This window comes from Coregonus clupeaformis, chromosome 29 (assembly GCF_020615455.1).
Source record: "Coregonus clupeaformis isolate EN_2021a chromosome 29, ASM2061545v1, whole genome shotgun sequence".
Classification (NCBI taxonomy): Eukaryota; Metazoa; Chordata; class Actinopteri; order Salmoniformes; family Salmonidae; genus Coregonus; species Coregonus clupeaformis.
In genome coordinates, this window is record NC_059220.1 from 15,667,879 (window position 1) to 15,693,045 (window position 25,167).

The 25,167-nt window shown below is 45.7% G+C and overlaps 1 protein-coding gene and 1 non-coding gene across 3 annotated transcripts in view; one reads left to right on the forward strand and one right to left on the reverse strand.

Moving 5' to 3' along the window:
• Positions 1 to 348: 348 nt before the first annotated feature.
• Positions 349 to 25,167, reverse strand: part of LOC121544709 (A-kinase anchor protein 6) — a 207,344-nt gene continuing 182,525 nt past the window's right edge. For both annotated transcript variants that reach the window (XM_041854787.1, XM_041854786.1), the window contains exons 12-15: positions 16,078 to 16,296; positions 5,245 to 8,829; positions 3,933 to 4,049; positions 349 to 1,632 (exon numbers count right to left, since the gene is read on the reverse strand). In XM_041854787.1, the coding sequence (XP_041710721.1) occupies positions 1,585 to 1,632; positions 3,933 to 4,049; positions 5,245 to 8,829; positions 16,078 to 16,296 (3,969 nt within the window). In that variant the 3' untranslated portion in view covers positions 349 to 1,584. The remainder of the gene's footprint in view (positions 1,633 to 3,932; positions 4,050 to 5,244; positions 8,830 to 16,077; positions 16,297 to 25,167) is intronic.
• Positions 22,539 to 22,595, forward strand: LOC121545225. Its single transcript, XR_005996222.1, has one exon. It is a non-coding gene; the product is annotated as a U7 small nuclear RNA (small nuclear RNA).

A 25,167-nucleotide genomic window follows, 5' to 3' on the forward strand; every position in this document is an offset into this window, starting at 1 on the left:
TCTCTCCTGTCCCATCGTCTTCAGAATCATCAGCACCTCCTGTAAACAACCGATTATTCATGCTAATGGCTGTGTCTGTGTGACTGGCGACACTCAATGTAATGACTATACTGTTGATGTGTGTCCCAAATGGTACCCTATTCCTATATAGTGCACTATACAGGGAATGGGTTGCCATTTGGATGCTGACACACACTTTATGTAGCATTTTGTAGTTAACGTTCAATGACATCCCTAAACATATGTTTTCATATAACCTCAATCAGTCTTGTCAATCAGCTGTTTTTCCTAGTACTAACTCCTCGAATCCCCAATCATGGCCTCCTAGACACAGACACATCTCCCATTTAATGTTCCTCTTATTCATTTTTCATTTATAGTGTTGAGAAAAGAAATGATCAACAATGAAGAATGCTTGTACATTGTTTCAGGTGAATTACATACAGAAAATGCATGTAATCAAATGGTTTCCAATAAATTAAGTTAATTTCCCAACATGTTTGTATATTTATTTTTAACCATGCAGTCTAGCACTTTAAGGCTGATAATATTCCACATCACAGAACACGTACAGTTTTACACTAAACACAAAGCATGTACACCATCATGATACGTCAAGGTTGGAGAACGTATACATCTATATGGATGCCTGTTTCAACCTTGCTGTTGTCCCTTTTCCTCTTCTCTACATCTTTTGAACACCTAACTGGGGAAGCAGTGTTTTAACCAAATGGTATAAGAAACAACAATAGCAAGGCACACATGTTTTAAGTGTAAAACCTTCCCTCGTAGTCGTACCCTCCCTTTATGTCTTAGGAATAAAAAAAAGGAAATGGTAGATAGATGCTGAATTACGTCAACAGTCGTCATCAATCTTTTACTACACAACACCGTTCAGCTGTTTCCAGCCTGGGCAGTGTTGCATAGATAGATCTACTTGCATTTGGCTTTCTTTATGATATCGGTCCAACTTCCATTTCCTCCATCAGTTGAGTGCCAAAACAATCACTCTCTTTCTCTCTAGCTTTCTCTTTCTTAACACAAGTTGCCATGGAGCTGGAACTCTCTGGAACTCTCAGCAGTGCTGTTCTGTTCTGTCCAGACAGGATGGAACTAATCACGAAACAGCAACTCTCAAAGTACTCGTCCACTCAATGTGTCCTCTTCAAATTGTACCTTACCTTCTTCTGATGCAGCAAACAAGGAAAACTTGTGCCCTGGGTTTATAACATCTGCAGCTGGTTCTAGAGTACCGGTGAGATAGTGAGAAATGCCATACAAACTGGCGGAAGAAGTATGTGTCTGTGTTTGGTGAGGGTTTGCATGGTGGGTGGCAGAGCAGTGAGGTAGCTCAGTTACAGTCTGGGACGGACTGGAGGAGCAGAGGACGGTGGGGGTCGGAGTTCATCCACTCTGGGGGTCACTGAGGGGTCAAAGGTCAGTATTACAGTAGCCAGAAGGAAGAAGAGGAAGCTTGAGTAGCAGGCTGGGGAGATCCATGGACCAGGGGAACAGGGGAGAGAGCCCAGCCCAGGCCACAGGCCATCAGGATGGACACTTCACACAGACATGGACCCTCCTCTCTCACAGCTGAGCCTTGGAGTTGGCTGAGGCTACACTCCCAGACAGTCTCTGTAAGACAAGACAAACATACATACAGTACGAATGTCAGTGAAGTTACCATAACACAATATCTGTTCTGTAGCTATTTTCACTTTTTTTTTGTAATGACCAGCTCACACAAACACTACCAGTGATCTATTACAATACTACGTCGTACTGTATATTCCCCAAAACACAATATGAAGGGCAAGTATTTGAAACATTTGTCCTCAATGTACAATGTTCAACAAACCACGCTGTGATGCAACACCTCTGTAGTATACACAACAACACTATTTACATGAGTCTCTAAACCACAGGCCATGGTACACACTGACTGATTCATTCAGCAGTGCTTCATGGTCAGTATTCACCATAGGACTAATTGCACCCGTTCCCCTTCTATAGTGGTGTGGCGTGCAGCGGGCTGAACAGGTGGGCCAGACGAGGCGGCACCACGGGGGGTCAGATACAGCTTTACATGACTGCTGGGTGTAGCTAGCTGTGCTCTCTGAGGCTGGCACGGGCATGGGGATAGGGGGCATGACTGCTGGGTGTGTGTGTGTGTGTACAGACTACCAGGGTTTGGCTTGTGTTCATGAGTCCTGCCCTGAGGGCTGGCATTGGACAGCATGGGGGCAGCGGGGGAGAGGGGGGACAGGGGGTTCTCAGAGGGGAGTCAGCAGAGTGTTTAGCCCCAGGGGTGCCCATGGGGGGGATGACATCCTCACATAACTAATAACTAAATACACAGCCCAGTCCTTTTACAAACAGCCTACACTGTTTTAAAGGCATGCAACTCTCCCTTCAGAAACAGTTTGTTCATGCTATTGTAGCTAATAATACAGCTCTGAGGTGATTGGCCTTTTGTAGTACACATCTAATATTGAGAAAAGGTCATTTTGCCTTTGTGGTGAGGGAGTTGTGGTTGAGTAAGGCTAAATGCCTACAAGTATTACAAGTATTTTAGTAAGGCTAAATTCATACTGTATTAAAAAAAATTGTAGTAAGGCTAAATGCTTACTGTATACGAAGTATTTTTGTGCTGTCAGCAGTGAGTACATGTGACTTTGCTCAGGGACTCTCAGCAGGGATTGGAATGAAACTGTGAAGTCATTGATGTATTCTTCAGGATGACTGAGGCACTTGAATCATAACATTGTTTGACTACTCAACCAAAGGCGCTCATTCTTCCAGCAGTTTCTGATGAAGGCATGAAAGACAGTAAGGAAAGGGTATAAGGGAACGGCTAACCCCAGCCGATACATATCCCTTGTTTGTCATGGGACTCTTATATGTTGAGCCAGGGTGTGGATTTTCTATGTTTTGTTTTCTATGTTTTTGTTTCTAGATCGTGTTGATCTATGTTGGCCAGGGTGGTTCCCAATCAGAGACAGCTGTAGCTCGTTGTCTCTGATTGGGGCCCATACTTAGGCAGCCTGCTTTGCACTAGTTATTTGTGGGATCTTGTTCCGTTTAGGTTTTGTGTATAACCTAGGACTTCACGTATCGTTTCGTTTGTTGTTTTGGTTCATGTGTGTACTAAATAAAGAATGTACGCTTATCACGCTGCGCCTTGGTCCGCATCTGTCAGCGAGCGTGACATTGTTAGATAATACATCGTTTTCAAACCAATTTGCTGGTAAAGGAGAACTTTGTGGAGAGTAGAGTTCCTGTAATTTGAATCATAACATTGTTTGACTACTAGACTGAGGCACTTGAATCATAACATTGTTTGACTACTAGACTGAGGCATTTGAATCATAACATTGTCTGACTACTAGACTGAGGCATTTGAATCATAACATTGTTTGACTACTAGACTGAGGCATTTGAATCATAACATTGTTTGACTACTAGATTGAGGCACTTGAATCATAACATCGTTTGACTACTAGACTAAGGCACTTGAATCATAACATTGTTTGACTACTAGACTGAGGCACTTGAATCATAACATTGTTTGACTACTAGACTGAGGCACTTGCGTCATGAATGCCAGAAATACGCTGTTATGTCTTATCATGGAACATGTTCTGCAGAGAGGGGTGAAAAGAAATAGAGTACTTTTTTTAAATGAATGGCAAAACTTATTTTGAATGTGCTTACTGGCAGTATGGAATGAGGCGGAAAATGTGTTTGCAATGCAACGCTACGACGAGAGGGAGAAACCCCTTTGGCCATTTTCCCAGGTAGAGTACACAGCCTGAGAGGGTGTGTGTGTGGGTCTGTGTGTGTTTGTGTGTGCGTGTGCCCATGCGTGTGTGTGTGTGTGTGTGTGTGTGTGTGTGTGTGTGTGTGTGTGGCAGTGCTCATCATACTGTACGTACCATGACCTGGGGCCTGGCAGTTCCAGTCTTTGAAGCAGATGAGTTGACTAAGACAGGGCCACTACCCCGGGGGCCCTGGCCCCCGACCTCCCCACAACCACGGCCTGACCTTGGAGACTGAGGAGAGGAGAGAGTATAGAGAGGGGGAGAGAGAGAGCGTGAGAGATGGGGGGAGGAGAGAGCGTTAGAGAGAGAGATGGAGAGAAAGGGAGAAATAGAGGTGGGGGAGAGAGAGTAAGAGAGAGAGATGGAGAGAAAGGGAGAAATAGAGAGGTGGGGGGAGAGAGAGTAAGAGAGAGAGATGGAGAGAAAGGGAGAAAGAGAGGTGGGGGAGAGAGAGTAAGAGAGAGAGATGGAGAGAAAGGGAGAAATAGAGGTGGGGGAGAGAGAGTAAGAGAGAGAGATGGAGAGAAAGGGAGAAATAGAGGTGGGGGAGAGAGAGTAAGAGAGAGAGATGGAGAGAAAGGGAGAAATAGAGGTGGGGGAGAGAGAGTAAGAGAGAGAGATGGAGAGAAAGGGAGAAATAGAGGTGGGGGAGAGAGAGTAAGAGAGAGAGAAAATAAATCAAAACCACATTAGAATTTAATTGTTGGTGGTTTTATATGTTCTATAGTCCTTTCTAATCCACTCATATCTCTTTAGCTACAAGAGATGAAGAAATAACATAGGGTTAGGGTAAATGACTTAAAACAACAAGTAGCTAAATTGTTGTTGAGAATTGTCTTAACAGTTTTGAAAATAATATGTTTGTAAAGATTTGTGTATCAATTACATTTCCTGTCTGTAGAAGAATACTTACGTGTACCCCAGCTCACACTACCCCACCTTTTAGCTTCCTTTGTTGGATGTTTTTACAATTACGTCAGTTTACAAGGTAATCACTTAATTATTCACCAATTGACACAGGCAGATAACGGTGTGATAGGTCAAGCATCAGGTTTCTGAAGAGAGCAGCCAGGGAAGTGGCAACTTAGCATATGAAATAGAGCAATTCATTCATGAAATTAACTAATGGTTCTTCGCCGGGAATTCTTGCTTATGAATCATAATATAATCTGATTGATTATGATTATTCTGTTCCGTAGACCTTAACATTCTAAATCGGAAGATGCTAAGCAAATCCCTCTTCCATCGACACTTCAGGGAAGAAGAGAAGGAGGAGGAGGGAGGGGGGGATGAATGAAGGAGTGAATAAAAAGACCTCCTCAATATTTAGTCACAGATATGAATACATAACAGGCTGAAATGCGCACCAGTCCCATTACGTGGAGATTGGAGGGTGGGTGTAAAAAGGGTGTAATGTCTAACTCACCTGCTTCTGTTTATGAATTGACTTGACTTCCTGAAGAGAGCTGTTGCTTTTCCTGACATTATTATGTTTCATCCACTGTGAAGTAGGCCCTTTTTCATCCCTATCACAGTTTCTTATCGGGGGACAGTTAATTTTAGGATTAATACAGAGGCTGCCTTCCTCTTTTAAAGGATTTGTACTGGAGCAAGAGACCCTTATCTTAGTCATTACAGGGGAAATATTGGATTCAAGCATTTGAGTATCTGCAAAACATTCAACAGTGTCTATCAGGGTTTCACATGGTAACGGATTAAGATAAGAAGCCTCATTATGGCACTGTAGCTGTCTCCAAGCTATACTTCCAGGATAAATACCATGTGCTTTTTGGTATTCATTGCAGGTGGGCAGAGGTGCTTGGCTCTGACTCTGGCTTTGGGCAGCAGGAGAGGGAGAGGAGGAGTAGCAGTCCATTAGTTTGGGACTGTGCCTCCTGGGCCTCTTGGTGACAGCCATGCTGTAGCAGAGAGGAGGTCCCAGGTACACTTCCTCAGTACAAGCCTCAAACAGCATCTCCTTGTCCCTGATATCTGGGGTAGTCGACAGTAAGGGGGTGGTGCTCTTGCTGTCTATATAGGTGCTAACCTCTCCACAGTCTGAGTCGTGGGAGTTGATAGACAGGTAGGAGTAAAAGTCTCCCTTGTGGAGGTGGATGGGCCGGTGGGACTGCTCCAGGACTTTGTCCCTGATCTGGGCTCCAGTCTGGCCGGGTCTCTCTTTGTCCTCTGCCTGGCTCTCCTTGTTCTTCAGAGCCACTGAGGCTATGTCGATGATCTCCATCACAAAGTTGTGCATGTTCTCCTGGCTCTTTTGGTCCTGGCATGGGGGCACCTGGGGGTGGAGGTGGCTGCAGTAGGGGTGGTCTGAGTTGGGGTCTGGGCCGGGGTTGGAGCTGGCATCTCCAATGCTCTGCTGGGTGTGGACATCACTGAGGAATGAGGAGAAGAGATTCTCCTGACTGTTGTTTCCAGAGCGGGGTGGTCTCTGCAGGGCGTGGTGGTGGTGGGAGCCACAGCAGTCCTCCAGTGGGGAGAGAGAGGGGGAGGAGTGGCTGGAGCTCTGGCAGGGGATTTCCCCTCTGAGCTGGCTCTCTAGAGAGGACTCCTTGGCCTGGAGCTGGGACAGCGTCTCACACAAGGACGGCGTGGTGGCAGTGGCCATTCCCATGCCCCTCTGCTGGTCCCCTCCGTTCACCACTGACTCGTTCACATAACAGTCTTTGAAGGACTCCCCTTTCTTGGTGAAGAGGCTCCCCTCCTCTCGTAACAGCTCATTGTCCTCATCCTTCCCTTTGATGTGGGAGTTGTCCACATTCCCGTTCTCCATGTCATCTACAAACTGGCTGATGTAGCTCCGCGTGGCGTTCTTCCTGTTGGTGTCCACCACGTCAGGCAACGTCCTGAGACACTCCTTCTTCACGTTGCTGTTGGTGTGGGACTCCAGGAGCCTCAGCGCTGAGCGGTTTAGGAAGGAGCAGCGCTCATTGCCTACAGACGGCCTGTTGGTGCGGTCTTTGGATAGGGTGCCACACTGCAGCTCGTCCCCTAGAGGGTCATACACTTGGTTCTTGTCCCAACCGCAGCCGGACTGGGACTGCTGCTGGGAGCGGGAGGGATTGTGGATCCAGTTGTGGAACTCGTTCTTCATGTACTCCAGGCCCAGGCCTAAGGAGCCCTCCATGTACTCCAGGCCCAGGCCTAAGGAGCCCTCCATGTACTCCTCTTCAGAGGTGATACCCAGCTCCTCTTCAGTTAGGGTCAGTGTGGAGCTGGACAGAAGGTCACTGTCATCCTCCTCATCCTCCTTGATACCCAACTCCTCTTCAGTCAGGGTCAGCGTGGAGCTGGACAGAAGGTCACTGTCATCCTCCTCATCCTCCTTGATACCCAACTCCTCTTCAGTCAGGGTCAGCGTGGAGCTGGACAGAAGGTCACTGTCATCCTCGTCATCAGTGCAGGCCGAGGTGCATGACACGTTGACCACCATGCTGATGCTGGCGTCCGCCTCGTCGTGACCCCCATGACCTCCGTGGTGATCCCCCGGCTGGGCCCGGTGGTGGTGCTTCCTGAAGGAGGCGTTGGAGTCCAGCAGGCAGCAGCTGTTCCTCAGTACGGCCAGGTCCTCAGTGCCCACCGACGAGTCCTCTGTGCTGCTCAGCTCTGTCAGAGACGCAGCCGAGCTCTTGTTGACGGAGGAGGGGGATCCACCCCGGCCCCCTGAGAGGCGCCCAGCGTGCCCAGGCCCCCCAGGTCCATACTCCACCCCAGGGTGGCGCAGGGAGCTGCTGCTCTGCAGTGTGATGTCAGAGATGCTGCGTGTCATCTTCAGGTCGTGTAGCGGGGTCTGGATGTTCTCCAGGCGTTTGAGGAGCTCCAGAGTCCTGTGGCTCAGTTCCCCTGTGGGCTCTATAGCTCCGGTGCCCAGGCCCAGCTCCCTCAGGCTGCCCTGGCTGCCTCCCTCTCCTTCGGCCTCCTCCCAGCTCTTACACGGGGCCAGCCAGCTCTCCAGAGACGTGGAGTGCTGGAGAGTGTCTTTGCCGGATGGAAATAGCTCCCCCGCTGCATACAGGGACTCCAGGGAGGACCCTTGGGACAGATGGGGGATCTCTCTGTCTCTACGGCCCTTCTCCCCTGTCACTCTCCTCTCATCTTCCTCCTCGGAGTCAGGCCTGAGGCCACGTCCGTTGATCAGAATCTCCACGTTGGACTCTCTCCTGTGTCTCCTCCGGTTCTCCCCTCCTCCACCTCCCTCCTCTCCTCCTCCTCTCTTCTTCTTCCCTGCTTTGGATCTGTTTTGGTCTCTCTTTCTCAGCGCCGTCACAGACACACTGTCCCCATACAGCGCTACCTTGTTGGCCCGTTCTAGGATCCTGTCAATGTCCTCGTCACACACCCTGTCCCCCTCGTCGTCGTCGTCTTCCCCAGGCGAGTTGACTCCTGTGGGGGGTCTGAGGGAGGTGCTGCCTCCTCTCCGTGGGTCATCTAGACAGACCTCGGAGTTGGCAGTTGTTTCTGTCTCACCCTCACTGACTATCCCGCTCTCGCTCTCTGATCTGCGGGCGGACTCCCCGCCGTGTCCCCCCTGCTTTCCCCAGACAAGCAGACCCCCTAGGAGGTCTGGCAGGGATTCTACAGATGAGAAGGAGGAGTCTTTGCTCAGGCTCTTCAGAAGAGGCTGCTTCCTCCCGGCTTTTGCCGGAGAAGAGGTCTTGTGTACGGAGGGGAAGTGAGGCTGTCTGTAAAGCTCCACATTATGCAGGCTGTACACCTGATAGACATTGGGACGCTGAGAAGACAGAGGTGTCACTCCAGACGATTCGCTCAAGGACATCCCTCGCTGAGTGACACGCGGGCTCGACTCGGACATGTCATAGTTTAAACCGGCCCCAGGGGATCCAGGACCTGATTCACATTCAGCGTTTTGTTTGTCATCAAATTCCTTTGGCTCCATGTGCTCCACGATGGTCATGTCCATTTCATCCCACTCCCAGGAGTCCTCAGCTGGGCCGTGGAGGTCCATGAGACCAGCCTCTACGATGTTCCCTGGGACCTTCAGAGAGACAGAGAGATAAAAGGGAGAAGCTCAAATTTACTGGTTGAAAATCAATTAAAAAAAATAAAGAGCTGTTCCATTTTTTTGGGATACAAGGTTAATCCTTTCAATTTTGGGGAGAAAGCAAAGCATTGCATAGCACGATTCTCTAAAGACTGCATCGTCTTAAAATGTGCTTAGACACAGACATTTTGCTAAGGAGGACACAATTATACAAATTGCTTGGCATCTCATTAATATAAGAGAGAGGGCCTATTTATATTAGCCATTTTTATCTCATTAATCGAATAAAGTGGTAAATCTAGCACTTGCTATGTGGCACACCCTCTGTAATGAATTTCTATTAGATTTCTGTTTATTCTCTTCTTGCTGATAAAGGAAATCCTAATGACTATAAGCTGGGGTTGCTAATGCAGGATAAAACCTTCATCTGTGAATCAATCAGCCTCAGCTGACCTAGCTAACACTGGACTAAATGATGCACCAAGCACCTATCTAACTAACTAACCAGGGGTGAGTTTCCACTACGACCATTGTTCGTCCACCCTCAGCTGTTTACCAAAACAATGGCAGAATGGCTGCTTTGTTGATGTTTGAACTGCAGATTGCCCCTTTAAGATGTTTTTAGTGCTAAGAAGGTTTTGGGAAACTCACCCTAGATATCTGAACTAAAGCTTTCACCTATAGTATATAACCAAATGGTCACAACACAAGGAGCAGTAGCTAGCCAGTCTTATCAAGCACTTCACCTGATAGCCAACTAATAAGACAAAGACAAGAACCCAGAAATCCACTTCCTGACAGCAGAATAATTGCCTTTAAACATCATGTTTTCCATTCACCTCCTCGGCCGGCACATGGAATGGTAAAAGGTAAACACTCTCAAAATACCCAAATTGAAAAAAATTCTCATTTTCATAAATGCTAGAAAAGGCGGTGGGACATCTAGAGAAGGGACTAGCGCAGTAGTGACCACACTCCTTTTATCATTCAGCACAGTGTTTCATTTACAAACAAACCGAATCTGTTTCCCCCCTATTCAGGACACATCCTCCATGTAAAATTGGACTTCAGCCTGCAAGGTCAGAATCCTAGTGGCCTTTGCTATTTGTCTTCTCTCTCCCTGCAGTACTGGAATGGATATAACACAGTAGACAACCAGCCAAACCCTGCCTGGCTTTCTCTCTTCCCCACGTGCACAGTAGCACGTTGCTGTCCCCCCAGGAATGCAGACAAGAGGACAGAGAGAGAGAGAGAGAGACTATGAACTATGGGTGAATATGTCCATCTGATCTACATAAGGGATGTGTGGTGGTGGTGGTGGGGATTTCACTACAGATTTAATGGTGATTCCATCTGTTCTCCACATTACACAAACAGACTGAAGGAAACAGAGGTACTTTACAGAGTGACAACTCTATTTGCACTATTTGGAGCTGAGCCTCGTGCCATTACACATTCATGAGAAAAAGGGGGGTTATGTATATTGTAGAACAGTCTGAAGTTGCCAGACATCACACTGCCTGCGTACTAAATTGTCACCCATTTCCTATATAGTGCTCTAGTTTTGCCAATAGACCCTGGTCAAAAGTAGTGCACTTATATAGTGCAGCCTTTCCCACACTCGGTCCTGGGTACCCCAAGGGGTGCATGTCTTGGATTTTGCCCTAGCCCTACACAGGTGATTCAAATAATCAACTCATCATTAAGCTTTTATTATTTGAATCAGCTGTGTAGGGCTAGGGCCAAAAACAAAACGTGCACCCCTTGGGGTCCCCAGGACCGAGTTGGGGAACGCTGACCTACATAGTGCACTACTTTTGACCAGGGCCAATGGGGAATAGGGTGCCATTTTGGACGAGCTCTCTGTATTCTCGGCTGGGTGTATATAATGTTGTCAATAATTTTTTTCACCTTTATTTAACCAGGTAAGCAAGTTGAGAACAAGTTCTCATTTACAACTGCGACCTGGCCAAGATAAAGCAAAGCAGTGCGATAAAAACAACAACACAGAGTTACATATGGGGTAAACAAAACATAAAGACAAAAATACAACAGAAAATATATATACAGTGTGTGCGAATGTAGTAAGTTATGGAGGTAAGGCAATAAATAGGCCATAGTGCAAAATAGTTACAATTTCGTATTAACACTGGAATGATAGATATGCAAAAGGTGATGTGCAAATAGAGATACTGGGGTGCAAATTAGCAAAATAAATAACAATATGGGGATGAGGTAGTTGGGTGGCCTAATTTCAGAATGGCTGTGTACAGGTGCTGTGATCGGTAAGCTGCTCTGACAACTGACGCTTAAAATTAGTGAGGGAGATAAGAGTCTCCAGCTTCAGAGATTTTTGCAGTTTGTTCCAGTCATTGGCAGCAGAGAACTGGAAGGAATGGCGGTGTTGGCTTTGGGGATGACCAGTGAGATATACCTGCTGGAGCGCAGACTACGGGTGGGTGTTGCTATGGTGACCAGTGAGCTAAGATAAGACGGGGATTTGCCTAGCAGTGATTTATAGATGACCTGGAGCCAGTGGGTTTGGCGACAAATATGTAGTGGGGGCCAGCCAACAAGAGCATACAGGTCACAATGGTGGGTAGTATATGGGGCTTTGGTGACAAAACGGATGGCACTGTGATAGACTACATCCAATTTGTGTTGGAGGCTATTTTGGAAATGACATCGCCAAAGTCAAGGATCGGTCGGATAGTCAGTTTTACGAGGGCATGTTTGAAGGAGGCTTTGTTGCGAAATAGGAAGCCGATTCTAGATCTAACTTTTGATTGGAGATGCTTAATGTGAGTCTGGAAGGAGAGTTTACAGTCTAACCAGACAACTAGGTATTTATAGTTGTCCACATACTCTAGGTCAGACCCGCCGAGAGTAGTGATTCTAGTCGGATGGGCGGGTGCAAGCAGCGTTCGGTTGAAGAGCATGCATTTAGTTTTACTAGTGTTTAAGAGCAGTTGGAGGCTACGGAAGGAGTGTTGTATGGCGTTGAAGCTCGTTTGGAGGTTTGTTAACACAGTGTCCAATGAAGGGCCAGATGTATACAAAATATACATATGCATATGTATACATATGCAAGGCCGCGTACCAACTTGCACCTTATTCCATATATAAAGCACTACCCTCTGGGCTCTGGTGAAAAGTAGCGTACTATATAGGGAATAGGGTACCATTTGGGACGTCTAGCCCATACAGTGGGGAGAACAAGTATTTGATATACTGCCGATTTTGCAGGTGAGAGACGGAATCTAAAACAAAAATCCAGAAAATCACATTGTATGATTTTTAAGAAATTAATTTGCATTTTATTGCATGACATAAGTATTTGATCACCTACCAACCAGTAAGAATTCCGGCTCTCACACACCTGTTAGTTTTTCTTTAAGAAGCTCTCCTGTTCTCCACTCATTACCTGTATTAACTGCACCTGTTTGAACTCGTTACCTGTATAAAAGACACCTGTCCACACACTCAATCAAACAGACTCCAACCTCTCCACAATGGCCAAGACCAGAGAGCTGTGTAAGGACATCAGGGATAAAATTGTAGACCTGCACAAGGCTGGGATGGGCTACAGGACAATAGGCAAGCAGCTTGGTGAGAAGGCAACAACTGTTGGCGCAATTATTTGAAAATGGAAGAAGTTCAAGATGACGGTCAATCACCCTCGGTCTGGGGCTCCATGCAAGATCTCACCTCGTGGGGCATCAATGATCATGAGGAAGGTGAGGGATCAGCCCAGAACTACACGGCAGGACCTGGTCAATGACCTGAAGAGAGCTGGGACCACAGTCTCAAAGAAAACCATTAGTAACACACTACGCCGTCATGGATTAAAATCCTGCAGCGCACGCAAGGTCCCCCTGCTCAAGCCAGCGCATGTCCAGGCCCATCTGAAGTTTGCCAATGACCATCTGGATGATCCAGAGGAGGAATGGGAGAAGGTAATGTGGTCCAGGCTCTGTCGCAGCCGGCCGCGACCGGGAGACTCATGGGCGGCGCACAATTGGCCCAGCGTCGTCCAGGGTAGGGGAGGGAATGGCCGGCAGGGATGTAGCTCAGTTGATAGAGCATGGCGTTTGCAACGCCAGGGTTGTGGGTTCGATTCCCACGGGGGGGCAGGATAATTTTTTTTTAATATGTATTCACTAACTGTAAGTCGCTCTGGATAAGAGTGTCTGCTAAATGACTAAAAATGTTTTTTTTTTTAAATGTCTGATGAGACAAAAATAAAGCTTTTTGGTCTAAACTCCACTCGCCGTGTTTGGAGGAAGAAGAAGGATGAGTACAACCCCAAGAACACCATCCCAACCGTGAAGCATGGAGGTGGAAACATCATTCTTTGGGGATGCTTTTCTGCAAAGGGGACAGGACGACTGCACCGTATTGAGGGGAGGATGGATGGGGCCATGTATCGCGAGATCTTGGCCAACAACCTCCTTCCCTCAGTAAGAGCATTGAAGATGGGTCGTGGCTGGGTCTTCCAGCATGACAACGACCCGAAACACACAGCCAGGGCAACTAAGGAGTGGCTCCGTAAGAAGCATCTCAAGGTCCTGGAGTGGCCTAGCCAGTCTCCAGACCTGAACCCAATAGAAAATCTTTGGAGGGAGCTGAAAGTCCGTATTGCCCAGCAACAGCCCCGAAACCTGAAGGATCTGGAGAAGGTCTGTATGGAGGAGTGGGCCAAAATCCCTGATGCAGTGTGTGCAAACCTGGTCAAGACCTACAGGAAACATATGATCTCTGTAATTGCAAACAAAGGTTTCTGTACCAAATATTAATTTCTGCTTTTCTGATGTATCAAATACTTATGTCATGCAATAAAATGCAAATTAATTACTTAAAAATCATACAATGTGATTATCTGGATTTTTTGGATTCCGTCTCTCACAGTTGAAGTTTACCTATGATACAAATTACAGACCTCTACATGCTTTGTAAGTAGGAAAACCTGCAAAATCGGCAGTGTATCAAATACTTGTTCTCCCCACTGTATATCCAAATGTACCACAGCCACTTTCCGTGCAGTATACATCACTATTATTACAGTGCACTACATTTCCTTCTCTGTCGCTGGCCTAAATAACTTACCCCTGGACAGCTCATTTTGAGAGGAATAATACCACTCATAAATAGCTTGTTCTAGAGTTGGGGAGCTTCTTTAGAGGGCATAAACTGATCCTTTATGACTTAAACAGAATGTATAGCTGGCTAGCTGCTAGTACATACATGTACAGAGTATATCCACATGACCAGCTGTATCTAAGCGCTACATTTTGAAGTTATATGAGCAAACCAGGAGACACCCAGGTCTCTTGAGGAGTGGTCAAACATCCCTGGACTAGGTGTCTTTACAGTCAGACCTGTATGATTTCTGCCATGCGGGGCCAGGCTGAGTCACCTGGTCTGAGTGGTGGTAAATGTTACATACACATTGCCTTCGGAAAGTATTCAGACCCCTTCCCTTTTTCCACATTTTGTTACGCTACAGCCTTATTCTAAAATGGATTAAATAAAAAAATTCCTCATCAATCTAAACACAATAACCAAAATTTAGCAAATTTATAAATAAAATAAAAAAACAAAAATACCTTATTAGTATTCAGACCTTTTGCTATGAGACTCGAAATTGAGCTCTGGTGCATCCTGTTTCCATTGATCATCCTTGAGATGTTTCTACAACTTGATTGGAGTCCACTTGTGGTAAATTCAATTGATTGGAAATGATTTGGAAAGGCACACACCTGTCTATATAAGGTCCCACAGTTGACAGTGCATGTCAGAGCAAAAACCAAGCTATGAGGTCGAAGGAATTGTCCGTAGAGCTCCGAGACAGGATTGTGTCGAAGCGTAGATCTGGGGAAGGGTACCAAAAATTTTCTGCAGCATTGAAGCTGCCCGGCCAAACTGAGCAATCGGTGGAGAAGGGCATTGGTCAGGGAGGTGACCAAGAACCTGATGGTCACTCTAACAGAGCTCCAGAGTTCCTCTGTGGAGATGGGAGAACCTTCCAGAAGGACAACCATCTCTGCAGCACTCCACCAATCAGGCCTCTATGGTAGAGTGCCCAGACGGAAGCAACTCCTCAGTAAAAGGCACATGACAGCCCGCTTGGAGTTTGCCAAGAGGCACCTAAAGGACTCAGACCATGGGGAACAAGATGCTCTGGTCTGATGAAACCAAGATTGAACTCTTTGGCATGAATGCCAAGCATCACGTCCCATCGCAACAAAGCCTCCTTCACTCATGCTGCCAAACATGCCCTCGTAAAACTGACTATCCTACCGATCCTTGACTTTGGCGATGTCATTTACAAAATAGCCTCCAACATTCTACTCAGCAAATTGGATGTAGTCTATCACAGTGCCATCCGTTTTGTCTCCAAAGCCCCATACACTACCCACCACTGTGACCTGTACGCTCTTGTTGGCTGGTCCTCACTACATGTTCGTCGTCAAACCCACTGGCTCCAGGCCATCTGGAGACTCTTATCTCCCTCACTAACTTTAAGCATCAGTTGTCAGAGCACCTTACCGATCACTGCACCTGTACACAGCCCATCTGAAATTAGCCCACCCAACTACCTCATCCCTATATTGTTATTTATTTTGCTCTTTTGCATCCCAGTATCTCTATTTGCACATAATCTCTTGCACATCTAGCATTCCAGTGTTAATACTAATTGTAATTATTTTGCACTATATCCTATTTATTGCCTTACCTCCATAACTTGCTACATTTGCACACACTGTATATATCTTTTCTGTTGTATTTTTTGACTTTATGTTTTTTTACCCCATATGTAACTCTGTGTTGTTGTTTTTATCGCACTGCTTTGCTTTATCTTGGCCAGGTCGCAGTTGTAAATGAGAACTTGTTCTCAACTTGCTTACCTGGTTAAATAAAGGTGAAATAAATAAATAAATAAAGAGGAAACCTGGCACCATCCCTACGGTGAAGCATGGTGGTGGCAGCATCATCAAAATGTATAAAAACCTGTTTTTGCTTTGTCATTATGGGTTATTGTGTGTAGATTGATGAGAAAAAACCCAATGTAATCCAGTTTAGAATAAGGCTATAATGTAACAAAATGTGGAAAAAGTCTAGGGGTCTGAATACTTTCTGAATGGACTGTATATTACATATTCCACCCTCTTCCCCTATTGCGTCAGGTCAATATTAATAGTATTTGAACCGTGTGGTGCCATGCAGGGTGTGAGGTCTCACCTGATCTGTCCCCAGGGCCCTCCGGAGGCGGGTCTGCCACTGCAGCACCTGCATGATGATGGCCTCCCAGCGCCGCTCCAGGTTGACGGTCAGCAGCTGCAGGGCCTGTTGCTCTGAGTCTGGACTGCTCTGCTGCGCCTGCTCCTCCTGCAGCCGCTGGGACAGCCTCAGTACCAAGGACATGCCCTTACGCCTCCCACGCACCTCCAGACACAGAGACTGGAGGGGGAGGAGAGTGGAGGGGGGAATGAGATAGAGGGGACAGAGGCAGGGGAAAGGCAAAAGAAGGAGAGTGTCAATTTACATTTTACATTTAAAAAAATATTTTTTTTTACCTGAAGTACATTGCTCACAACTTCCCATTAGTGTACAGTAGGGTTTAAGAGGACCAGTTACAGTAGCCTTTGTAACCATATTAATTGGCAACATGTTTAGGTGGGGAGTGGAGGACTCAGGAGAAGAACTCATGAATACCAGTATGTGTGTACAAGTCTTCATAGTTCAAAGAGTTAGACGAAGCTGTCAAACCATTTAACACCCCAAAACCTGCTAATGAACTTAATTTAATATGGCTATCATACATTTTTTCTCTCTCTATAAAGCATCCAAATGTGGGGTTTTAAAATATGCATTTTATTATTCTCTTTAAAGCAGTGTTTCTTTTCCCTACTGCTTCTTAGATGTGGCTTAATGCAACCCAGAACCAAGCTGTGTCCCAAATGGCACACTATTCCCTATGGGCCCTGGTCAAAACTAGTACACTAAATAGGGAATAGGGTGCCATTTGAGACACAACCCTGGCCCCTCCATTCCACTCCACAGCCACAGTTCAGGGGCGACCAGGAACTACCCTCACTACCCCCCTGACTAGCCTCACTACCCCCCTGACTAGCCTCACTACCCCCTGACCACCCTCACTACCCCATGACTACCCTCACTACCCCCCTGACTACTCTCACTACCCCCCTGACTACCCTCACTACCCCCTGACTACTCTCACTACCCCCTGACTACCCTCACTACCCCCCTGACTACCCTCACTACCCCCCTGACTACCCTCACTACCCGCCTGACTACTCTCACTACCCCCTGACTACCCTCACTACCCCCCTGACCACTCTCACTACCCCCCTGACTACCCTCACTACCCCCTGACTACTCTCACTACCCCCTGACTACCCTGACTACCCCCCTGACTACCCTCACTACTCCCCTGACTACCCTCACTACCCCTTGACTACCCTCACTACCCCCTGACTACCCTCACTACCCCCAGACAACCCTCACTACCCCCCGACTACCCTCACTACCCCCTGACTACCCTCACTACCCCCTGACTACCCCCCGACCACCCTCACTACCCCCTGACTACCCCCCTGACTACTAATAGGGTGCCATTTGAGACACAACCCTGGCCCCTCCATTCCACTCCACAGCCACAGTTCAGGGGCGACCAGGAACTACCCTCACTACCCCCCTGACTACTCTCACTACCCCCTGACTACCCTCACTACCCCCCTGACTACCCTCACTACCCCCCTGACTACCCTCACTACTCCCCTGACTACCCTCACTACCCGCCTGACTACCCTTACTACCCCCTGACTACCCCCGACCACCCTCACTACCCCCGACTACCCTATCTACCCCCCTGACTACCCTCACTACCCCCCTGACTACCCCCCGACCACCCTCACTACCCCCTGACTACCCTATCTACCCCCCTGACTACTCTCACTACCCCCCTGACTACTCGCACTACCTTGACTACTCTAACTACCCCCCTGACTACCCTCACTACCCCCTGACTACCCCCTGACTACCCTCACTACCCCCCTGACTACCCTCACTACCCCCCTGACTATCCTCACTACCCCCATGACTACCCTCACTACCCCCTGACTACTCTCACTACCCCCCTGACTACTCGCGCACTACCTTGACTACTCTAACTACCCCTTGACTACCCACACTACCCCCCTGACTACCATCACTACCCCCCAATTACCGTCACTACTCCCCTGACTACGTGTGTGTGTGGCCCAGGCCAAGACCCCCCTTTTTAAATATGCAGCAATGATAGCGACTAGAGAACCAGAGCTACTTTCCGTCTGTGTGCAATAGGACAGAAACATTGGGAGAACAATTTATGTAAATCCTGCTCGCTCTGCAAAGCATTCCCTTACATTTTCTTTACATTTTCCAATAAATATTAAACACCCTGTTTTGCATATATTTACAGGCCTTCCTGGTCTTTTTAAACAGGTAATGTGATCGCAAAATGCAATGACTGTTCTGAGACAAAGGGCGATGGTTGTTGTCAGTGATAAAGTTATCCTGTACAATGTACAACAGCCATAGTTTTAGGGTTTAGAGAGTCAGTGGCCCCTCGACAACAGACAGATGACTGAACAATACACACATATACACTACATGACCAAAAGTATGTGGACACCTGCTCGTCAAACATATCATTCCAAAAGCATGGGCATTAATATGGAGTTGGTCCCCCCTTTGCTGCAATAACAGTCTCCACTCTTCTGGGAAGGCTTTCCACTAGATGTTGGAACATTGCTGCGGGGACTTGCTTCCATTCAGCCACAAGAGCATTAGTGAAGTTGGACACTGATGTTGGGCGATTAGGCCTGGCTCACAGTCAGTGTTCCAATTCATCCGAAAGGTGTTCGATGGGGTTGAGGTCCGGGCTCTGTGCAGGCCAGTCAAGTTCTTCCACACCGACCTCGACAAACCATTTCTGTATAGACCTCGCTTTGTGCACAGGGGCATTGTCATGCTGAAACAGGAAAGGGCTTTCCCCAAACTGTTGCCACAAAGTTGGAAGCAAAGAATCATCTAGAATGTGAAGATTTCCCTTCACTGTAACTAAGGGGCCTAGCCCAAACCATGAAAAACAGCCCCAGACTACTATTCCTTTACCACCAAACTTGGCACTATGCATTCGGGCAAGTAGCATTCGTCCGTCGGACTGCCAGATGGTGAAGCGTGATTCATCCCTCCAGAGAATGCGTTTCCACTGCTCCAAAGTCCAATGGCAGCGAGCTTTACACCACTCCAGTCAATGCATGATGATCTTAGGCTTGTGTGCGGCTTTTCGGCCATGACAACCTATTTCATGAAGCTCCCGACGAACAGTTCTTGTGCTGACAGTGCTTCCAGATGCAGTTTGGAACTCTGTAGTGGGTGTTGCAACCGAGGACAGATTATTTTAACGCGCTACACGCTTCAGCACTCGGCAGTCCCATTCTGTGAGCTTGTGTGGCCTACCACTTTGCGTCTGAGCCGTTGTTGCTCCTAGACATTTCCACTTCACAATAACTACCCTTACAGTTGACCGGGACAGCTCTAGCAGGGCACAAAAATGAAAAGATGGCATCCTATGACGGTGCCACGTTGAAAGTCACTGAGCTCTTCAGTAAGGCCATTTTACTGCAAATGTTTGTCTATGGAGATTGCATGGCATGCTAAATGCTTTTCACATTTGCATTGCAATATCGAGCTTTTCACATTTTCAGACTCCGGCCTCATTCTTTCTGCATTTCTGGGTTTCATAAACTGATTTCTCCTCCCCATTGAGTCTTAGCCTTATTGACACAGAGGCTAGGGGTATAGTCTGCCAATATTTGCTAAAAAGCTTTTCTAAATACATGGAGCACTGGTGGAGTGGCCTTCTTTCCCCCTGTATGCAGAGAGAGAACCATACAATGAGTCCATTTCAGGCCGAGAGTCGGGAAGGGCTACCAGTCAGCGCTGCTGAGAACCTAGCGTCTCTCCAAGCTGCTCTATTGTCCCTATCCTGATATCAGAAACCCCCAACAAAAAAGACAACAAAACCAAACCAAACCAAAAAGAGCCATCTCTCAACTGAACTGAATTGTCCAGCCCACATAGCTGCGGGAAGTACGGGTGTTGAGGGTGCTCTAGCACCCCCTGAAAAATCAGAATAAAAAATAAAAAATCTACATCGATCTACATTTATCAGGTGCTTTTTAATAAAGGAATCTCAGGATCAGCTGTCTGGTAATACAATCTAGAGGCTGTTAGAGATGACTATAAGAAATGACTATAGTTGTTTCCCAAATGACACCCTATTCCCTATATAGTCCACTACCCCATAGGGCCCTGGTCAAAAGTAGTGTATTGTGTATAGGGAATAAGGTGCCATTTGGGATGCACCCTATTAGAGATGAGTATTTAGAGCTCATCAGGTCCTTCTCAGTGTGCTATCACAGTGTTCTATCACAGTGTTCTATCACTGTGTTCTATCAAAGGCCTGATAAAATTAAATCAAATCAAATTCTATTTGTCACATGCGCCGAATACAACAGGTGTAGACCTTACCGTGAAATCCTTACTTACCCAACAATGCAGTTTTAAGAAAAAATAGTTAAAAAAATATTTACTAAATAAACTAAAGTAAAAAATAAAATAAAAAGTAACACAATAAAATAACAATAACGAGGCTATATACAGGGGAATCTGAATCCATCTTGTGTTACTACTGTATACAGTGAGAATGACACAAATATTAATTTTCACAAAGTCTGCTTCCTCAGTTTTTATGATGGCAATTTGCATATACTCCAGAATGATATGAAGAGTGATCAGATGAATTGCAATTAATTGCAAAGTCCCTCTTTGCCATGAAAATGAACTTAATCCCCCAAAAACATTTCCACTGCATTTCAGCCCTGCCACAAAAGGACCAGCTGACATCATGTCAGTGATTCTCTCGTTAACACAGGTGAGAGTGTTGACGAGGACAAGGCAGGAGATCACTCTGTCATGCTGATTGAGTTAGAATAACAGACTGGAAGCTTTAAAAGGAGGGTGGTGCTTGAAATCATTGTTCTTCCTCTGTTAACCATGGTTACCTGCAAGGAAACACGTGCCGTCATCATTGCTTTGCACAAAAAGTGCTTCACAGGCAAGGATATTGCTGCTAGTAAGATTGCACCTAAATCAACCATTTATCGGGTCATCAAGAACTTCAAGGAGAGAGGTTCAATTGTTGTGAAGAAGGTGTCAGGGCGCCCAAGAAAGTCCAGCAAGCGCCAGGACAATCTCCTTAAATTGATTCAGCTGCGGAATCGGGGCACCACCAGTGCAGAGGTTGCTCAGGAATGGCAGCAGGCAGGTGTGAGTGCATCTGCACGCACAGTGAGGCGAAGACTTTTGGAGGATGGCCTGGTGTCAAGAAGGGCAGCGAGGAAACCACTTCTCTCCAGGAAAAACATCAGGGACAAACTGATATTCTGCAAAAGGTACAGGGATTGGACTGCTGAGGACTGGGGTAAAGTCATTTTCTCTGATGAATCCCCTTTCCGAATGTTTGGGGCATCCGGAAAAAAGCTTGTCCGGAGCAGACAAGGTGAGCGCTACCATCAGTCCTGTGTCATGCCAACAGTAAAGCATCCTGAGACCATTCATGTGTGGGGTTGCTTCTCAGCCAAGGGAGTGGGCTCACTCACAATTTTGCCTAAGAACACAGCCATGAATAAAAAATGGTACCAACACATCCTCCGAGAGCAATTTCTCCCAACCATCCAAGAACAGTTTGGTGAGGAACAATGCCTTTTTCAGCATGATGGAGCACCTTGCCATAAGGCAAAAGTGATAACTAAGTGGCTCGGGGAACAAAACATAGAAATATTGGGTCCATGGCCAGGAAACTCCCTAGACCTTAATCCCATTGAGAACTTGTGGTCAATCCTCAAGAGGCGGGTGGACAAACAAAAAGCCACAAATTCTGACAAACTCCAAGCATTGATTATACAAGAATGGGCTGTCATCAGTCAGGATGTGGCCCAGAAGTTAATTGACAGCATGCCAGGGCGGATTGCAGAGGTCTTGAAAAAGAAGGGTCAACACTGCAAATATTGACTCTTTGCATAAACTTAATGTAATTGTCAATAAAAGCCTTTGACACTTATGGAATGCTTGTAATTATACTTCAGCATACCATAGTAACATCTGACAAAAATATCTAAAAACACTGAAGCAGCAAACTTTGTGAAGACCAACACTTGTGTCATTCTCAAAACTTTTGACCACGACTGTATTAATCTGCAAATTTTCATTCCTATCAGCCCACATTAAATAATACTACAGTTTGCTATAGAATACTACAGTACTTACTATATAATTCTATAGTAAACTGTAGTATACTGTAAAATACAATACACTCTAAATACTACAGTATTATCCACAAAAACACTACAGTATGCAAAAACACGACACTTTTTTAACTACAGTAAATACTACAGTATTTAATTTGCATATACCCTGCCCATTCCCCTCCCCATATCACAATTTGTGCCACCCATAAATGACAAACATACATACGAAGTAGAGACCATATATTGTGTTCCCTACAGTTTATAGAAAAGAGCAGAAGCTCTGAACTATCCGTTCAGCCCCCAGTCATACCTACCTACATGTTATAGAAAATGTGCTCTTTTAGTATTTATCCAGTAGGTTTCCTAAAGGAGAAAGCCTCCACTTCTATGTCAAAGACAATAAAACAAAAACACTATAGTAAATATTACAGTAACGTCTGCAAAAACACTACAATAAATACTACTGTATACTACAGTCCGCAAAAACACTACAGTAAATGCTGCAGTATACTACAATCCACAAAAACACAACATTCATTACTATAGTATATACTACAGTTTTATTTGACTACAGTACTGATACTATAGTTAACTGTAAATATTACAGTATACTACAGTAAAGACTACATTATTCACGGTATTATTCATTGTAAATAATACAGTAAAGTCTGCAAAAACACTACAGTTCATACTACAGTATACTAAATTCGCAAAAACATTACCGTGAATACTACAATACAAATCATTTTTTCATGTGGGAGAGCTGGTACAGTAATTCCAGTAATTCCAGGAAAATAACAGCACAGTGAAATGGAGACCTAGGTCTCTGTCTCGATGCATCCTCTTTCCATACAGTAAAACCAGGAAAGGGCAAGATTTTGGTTACATTTTCCCAAATGCAATCCACTTGAAGTGTCAGAGAGAAGTACTACTCCATGATATGACATTATAAAAATGAAAGAGACCTCAAAATAGCAACATGTTACAGCCAGACTAGCGGAGACATTGTGTTCTCTTGTCGTTTTGCTCAGAGTGTATGTCACAGAATGTTGTTTGTTGTTCTGTAACGGATCAACACTCCTCCTTCTCTGCTTTATTTCCTCAATCTGTCCGTTTTTAATAGATGTGGACAACATGGAGACGCCAAGGATAAACTAGATGCCCTCCAGTAGAAAGTACCAGAAATGGGGATTTAACTTTGACAGTGACGCAGTGGATATTCAATCAATTACCATTAATTACAAATCTCAGATTAATTATATTTGTTGATTAAGTCAATTAAAATCACAAGCACTTGTTATCGCAAATGAGTGTAATGAATTCTTGTTCCGACACACATATTCCCATAGCTCAGACTCAGTGCCTCCAGCTCCATTTGTTTCTGTCACTTACAGCTTCTACCGCTCATCCTCTCTCTGTCTCTGTCTCTGTCTCTGTCTCTGTCTCTCTGTCTCTGTCTCTTTCTCTCTCTCTCACTCTCTCTCTGTCTTTCTCTCTCTCTCTCTCTCTCTCTCTCTCTCTCTCTCTCTCTCTCTCTCTCTCTCTCTCTCTCTCTCTCTCTCTCTCTCTCTCTCGGTCTCTCTCTCTCCCAAACAACTCATACAACATTAGGAAGACACCTGGGTGTCTGTCAGGGAATTAGCTTGGGTAATAGACTAATTGACAAATAGTTAGGGGGGGGGGGGGTGTAACGTGCTTCAGTCATTTTAAAATCCTAACTAACTGCCCCCCTGTTGATTCCTATCTAAATGTTCTGACATAAATTGTTGGCTAAAACCTACACTAATACATCATTGGAATGTTAATTGTGCAAGTGAAGTGTGGAGGTTTATTATGATAACTAGCACCATTTTATATTAACTTGGAATCCCAATTCAATAAGTGTAATGGCATAGCCACTATATTATCAAAATACCCTTGTTGTTAGTGTGGTTGAAGATGTTGTAGGAAGACGAGAGCTCATGCTCCAGATAAATCGAAGATGCCTCAATGCAAGCAAACCAAGCAAGATTCACCAGCGAGCCAATACACAGTAGTTTATTGAACAGCATCCCAACATCCACTGTTACATTTTACATTTTAGTAGACGCTCTTATCCAGAGCGACTTACAGTTAGTGAGTGCATACATTTTCATACTGGCCCCCCGTGGGAAACGAACCCACAACCCTGGCGTTGCAAGCGCCATGCTCTACCAACTGAGCTACAGGGGACTGTAGCATACACACAGCAGCATTAATGAGAAACCAGTAGAAGAGGTCTTCATAATGTAGCTATACTATAACCCCAGTTTAATTGAATTGAAAGGTTTTTCAGATATGGTATCGCAGACTTCCCAGAGGGGGACTACATTTAAAATTAGGCTCTATTGTGTCCGGACTGCTCTGGGGGGCCAGACAGTTCAATTTAGTCTGCTGCGTACTTCACATTTTCCATTTAATAACACCTTTCTCCCACCACTGTCTGTCTCGGTCTCTTTACCATATTACTTCTTCCTTTTGAAGGTTAAACATTGCCTATCAGTTAGGAAACATTCCCACAGATTACATGCCAAGCTTTGGCATTAAGGAATTTGTATTTTGCCCACAAACCAAACATACTCCCCCATAATCTGTTGTAAAACGAAATGTTTTAAAAAGGATTACATTGATAATATGTCACTGAGGAAGACGTAGAATGTTCTATTTCACAATTATCTCCTCCTGCATACTTGATCACATTGAATTCCTCCCTCCTACCATCTCAACCAAAGAGATCTAATTAATTTTAATCTCTCCCCATAAGAAGCCCCCATTTTCATTGAGGTCAAACTTTGGCCTGCACAGCAAGAATCAAACCATCCCATTTATTCAATCTCACCAGAACCTAATTTCTATTTTTAGTATTTTTCTACTAGAGAAATGGATTACCGACTTGTTCAAAGTGGGGGTTTTCTCTGTTGGACAGACTGCAGTG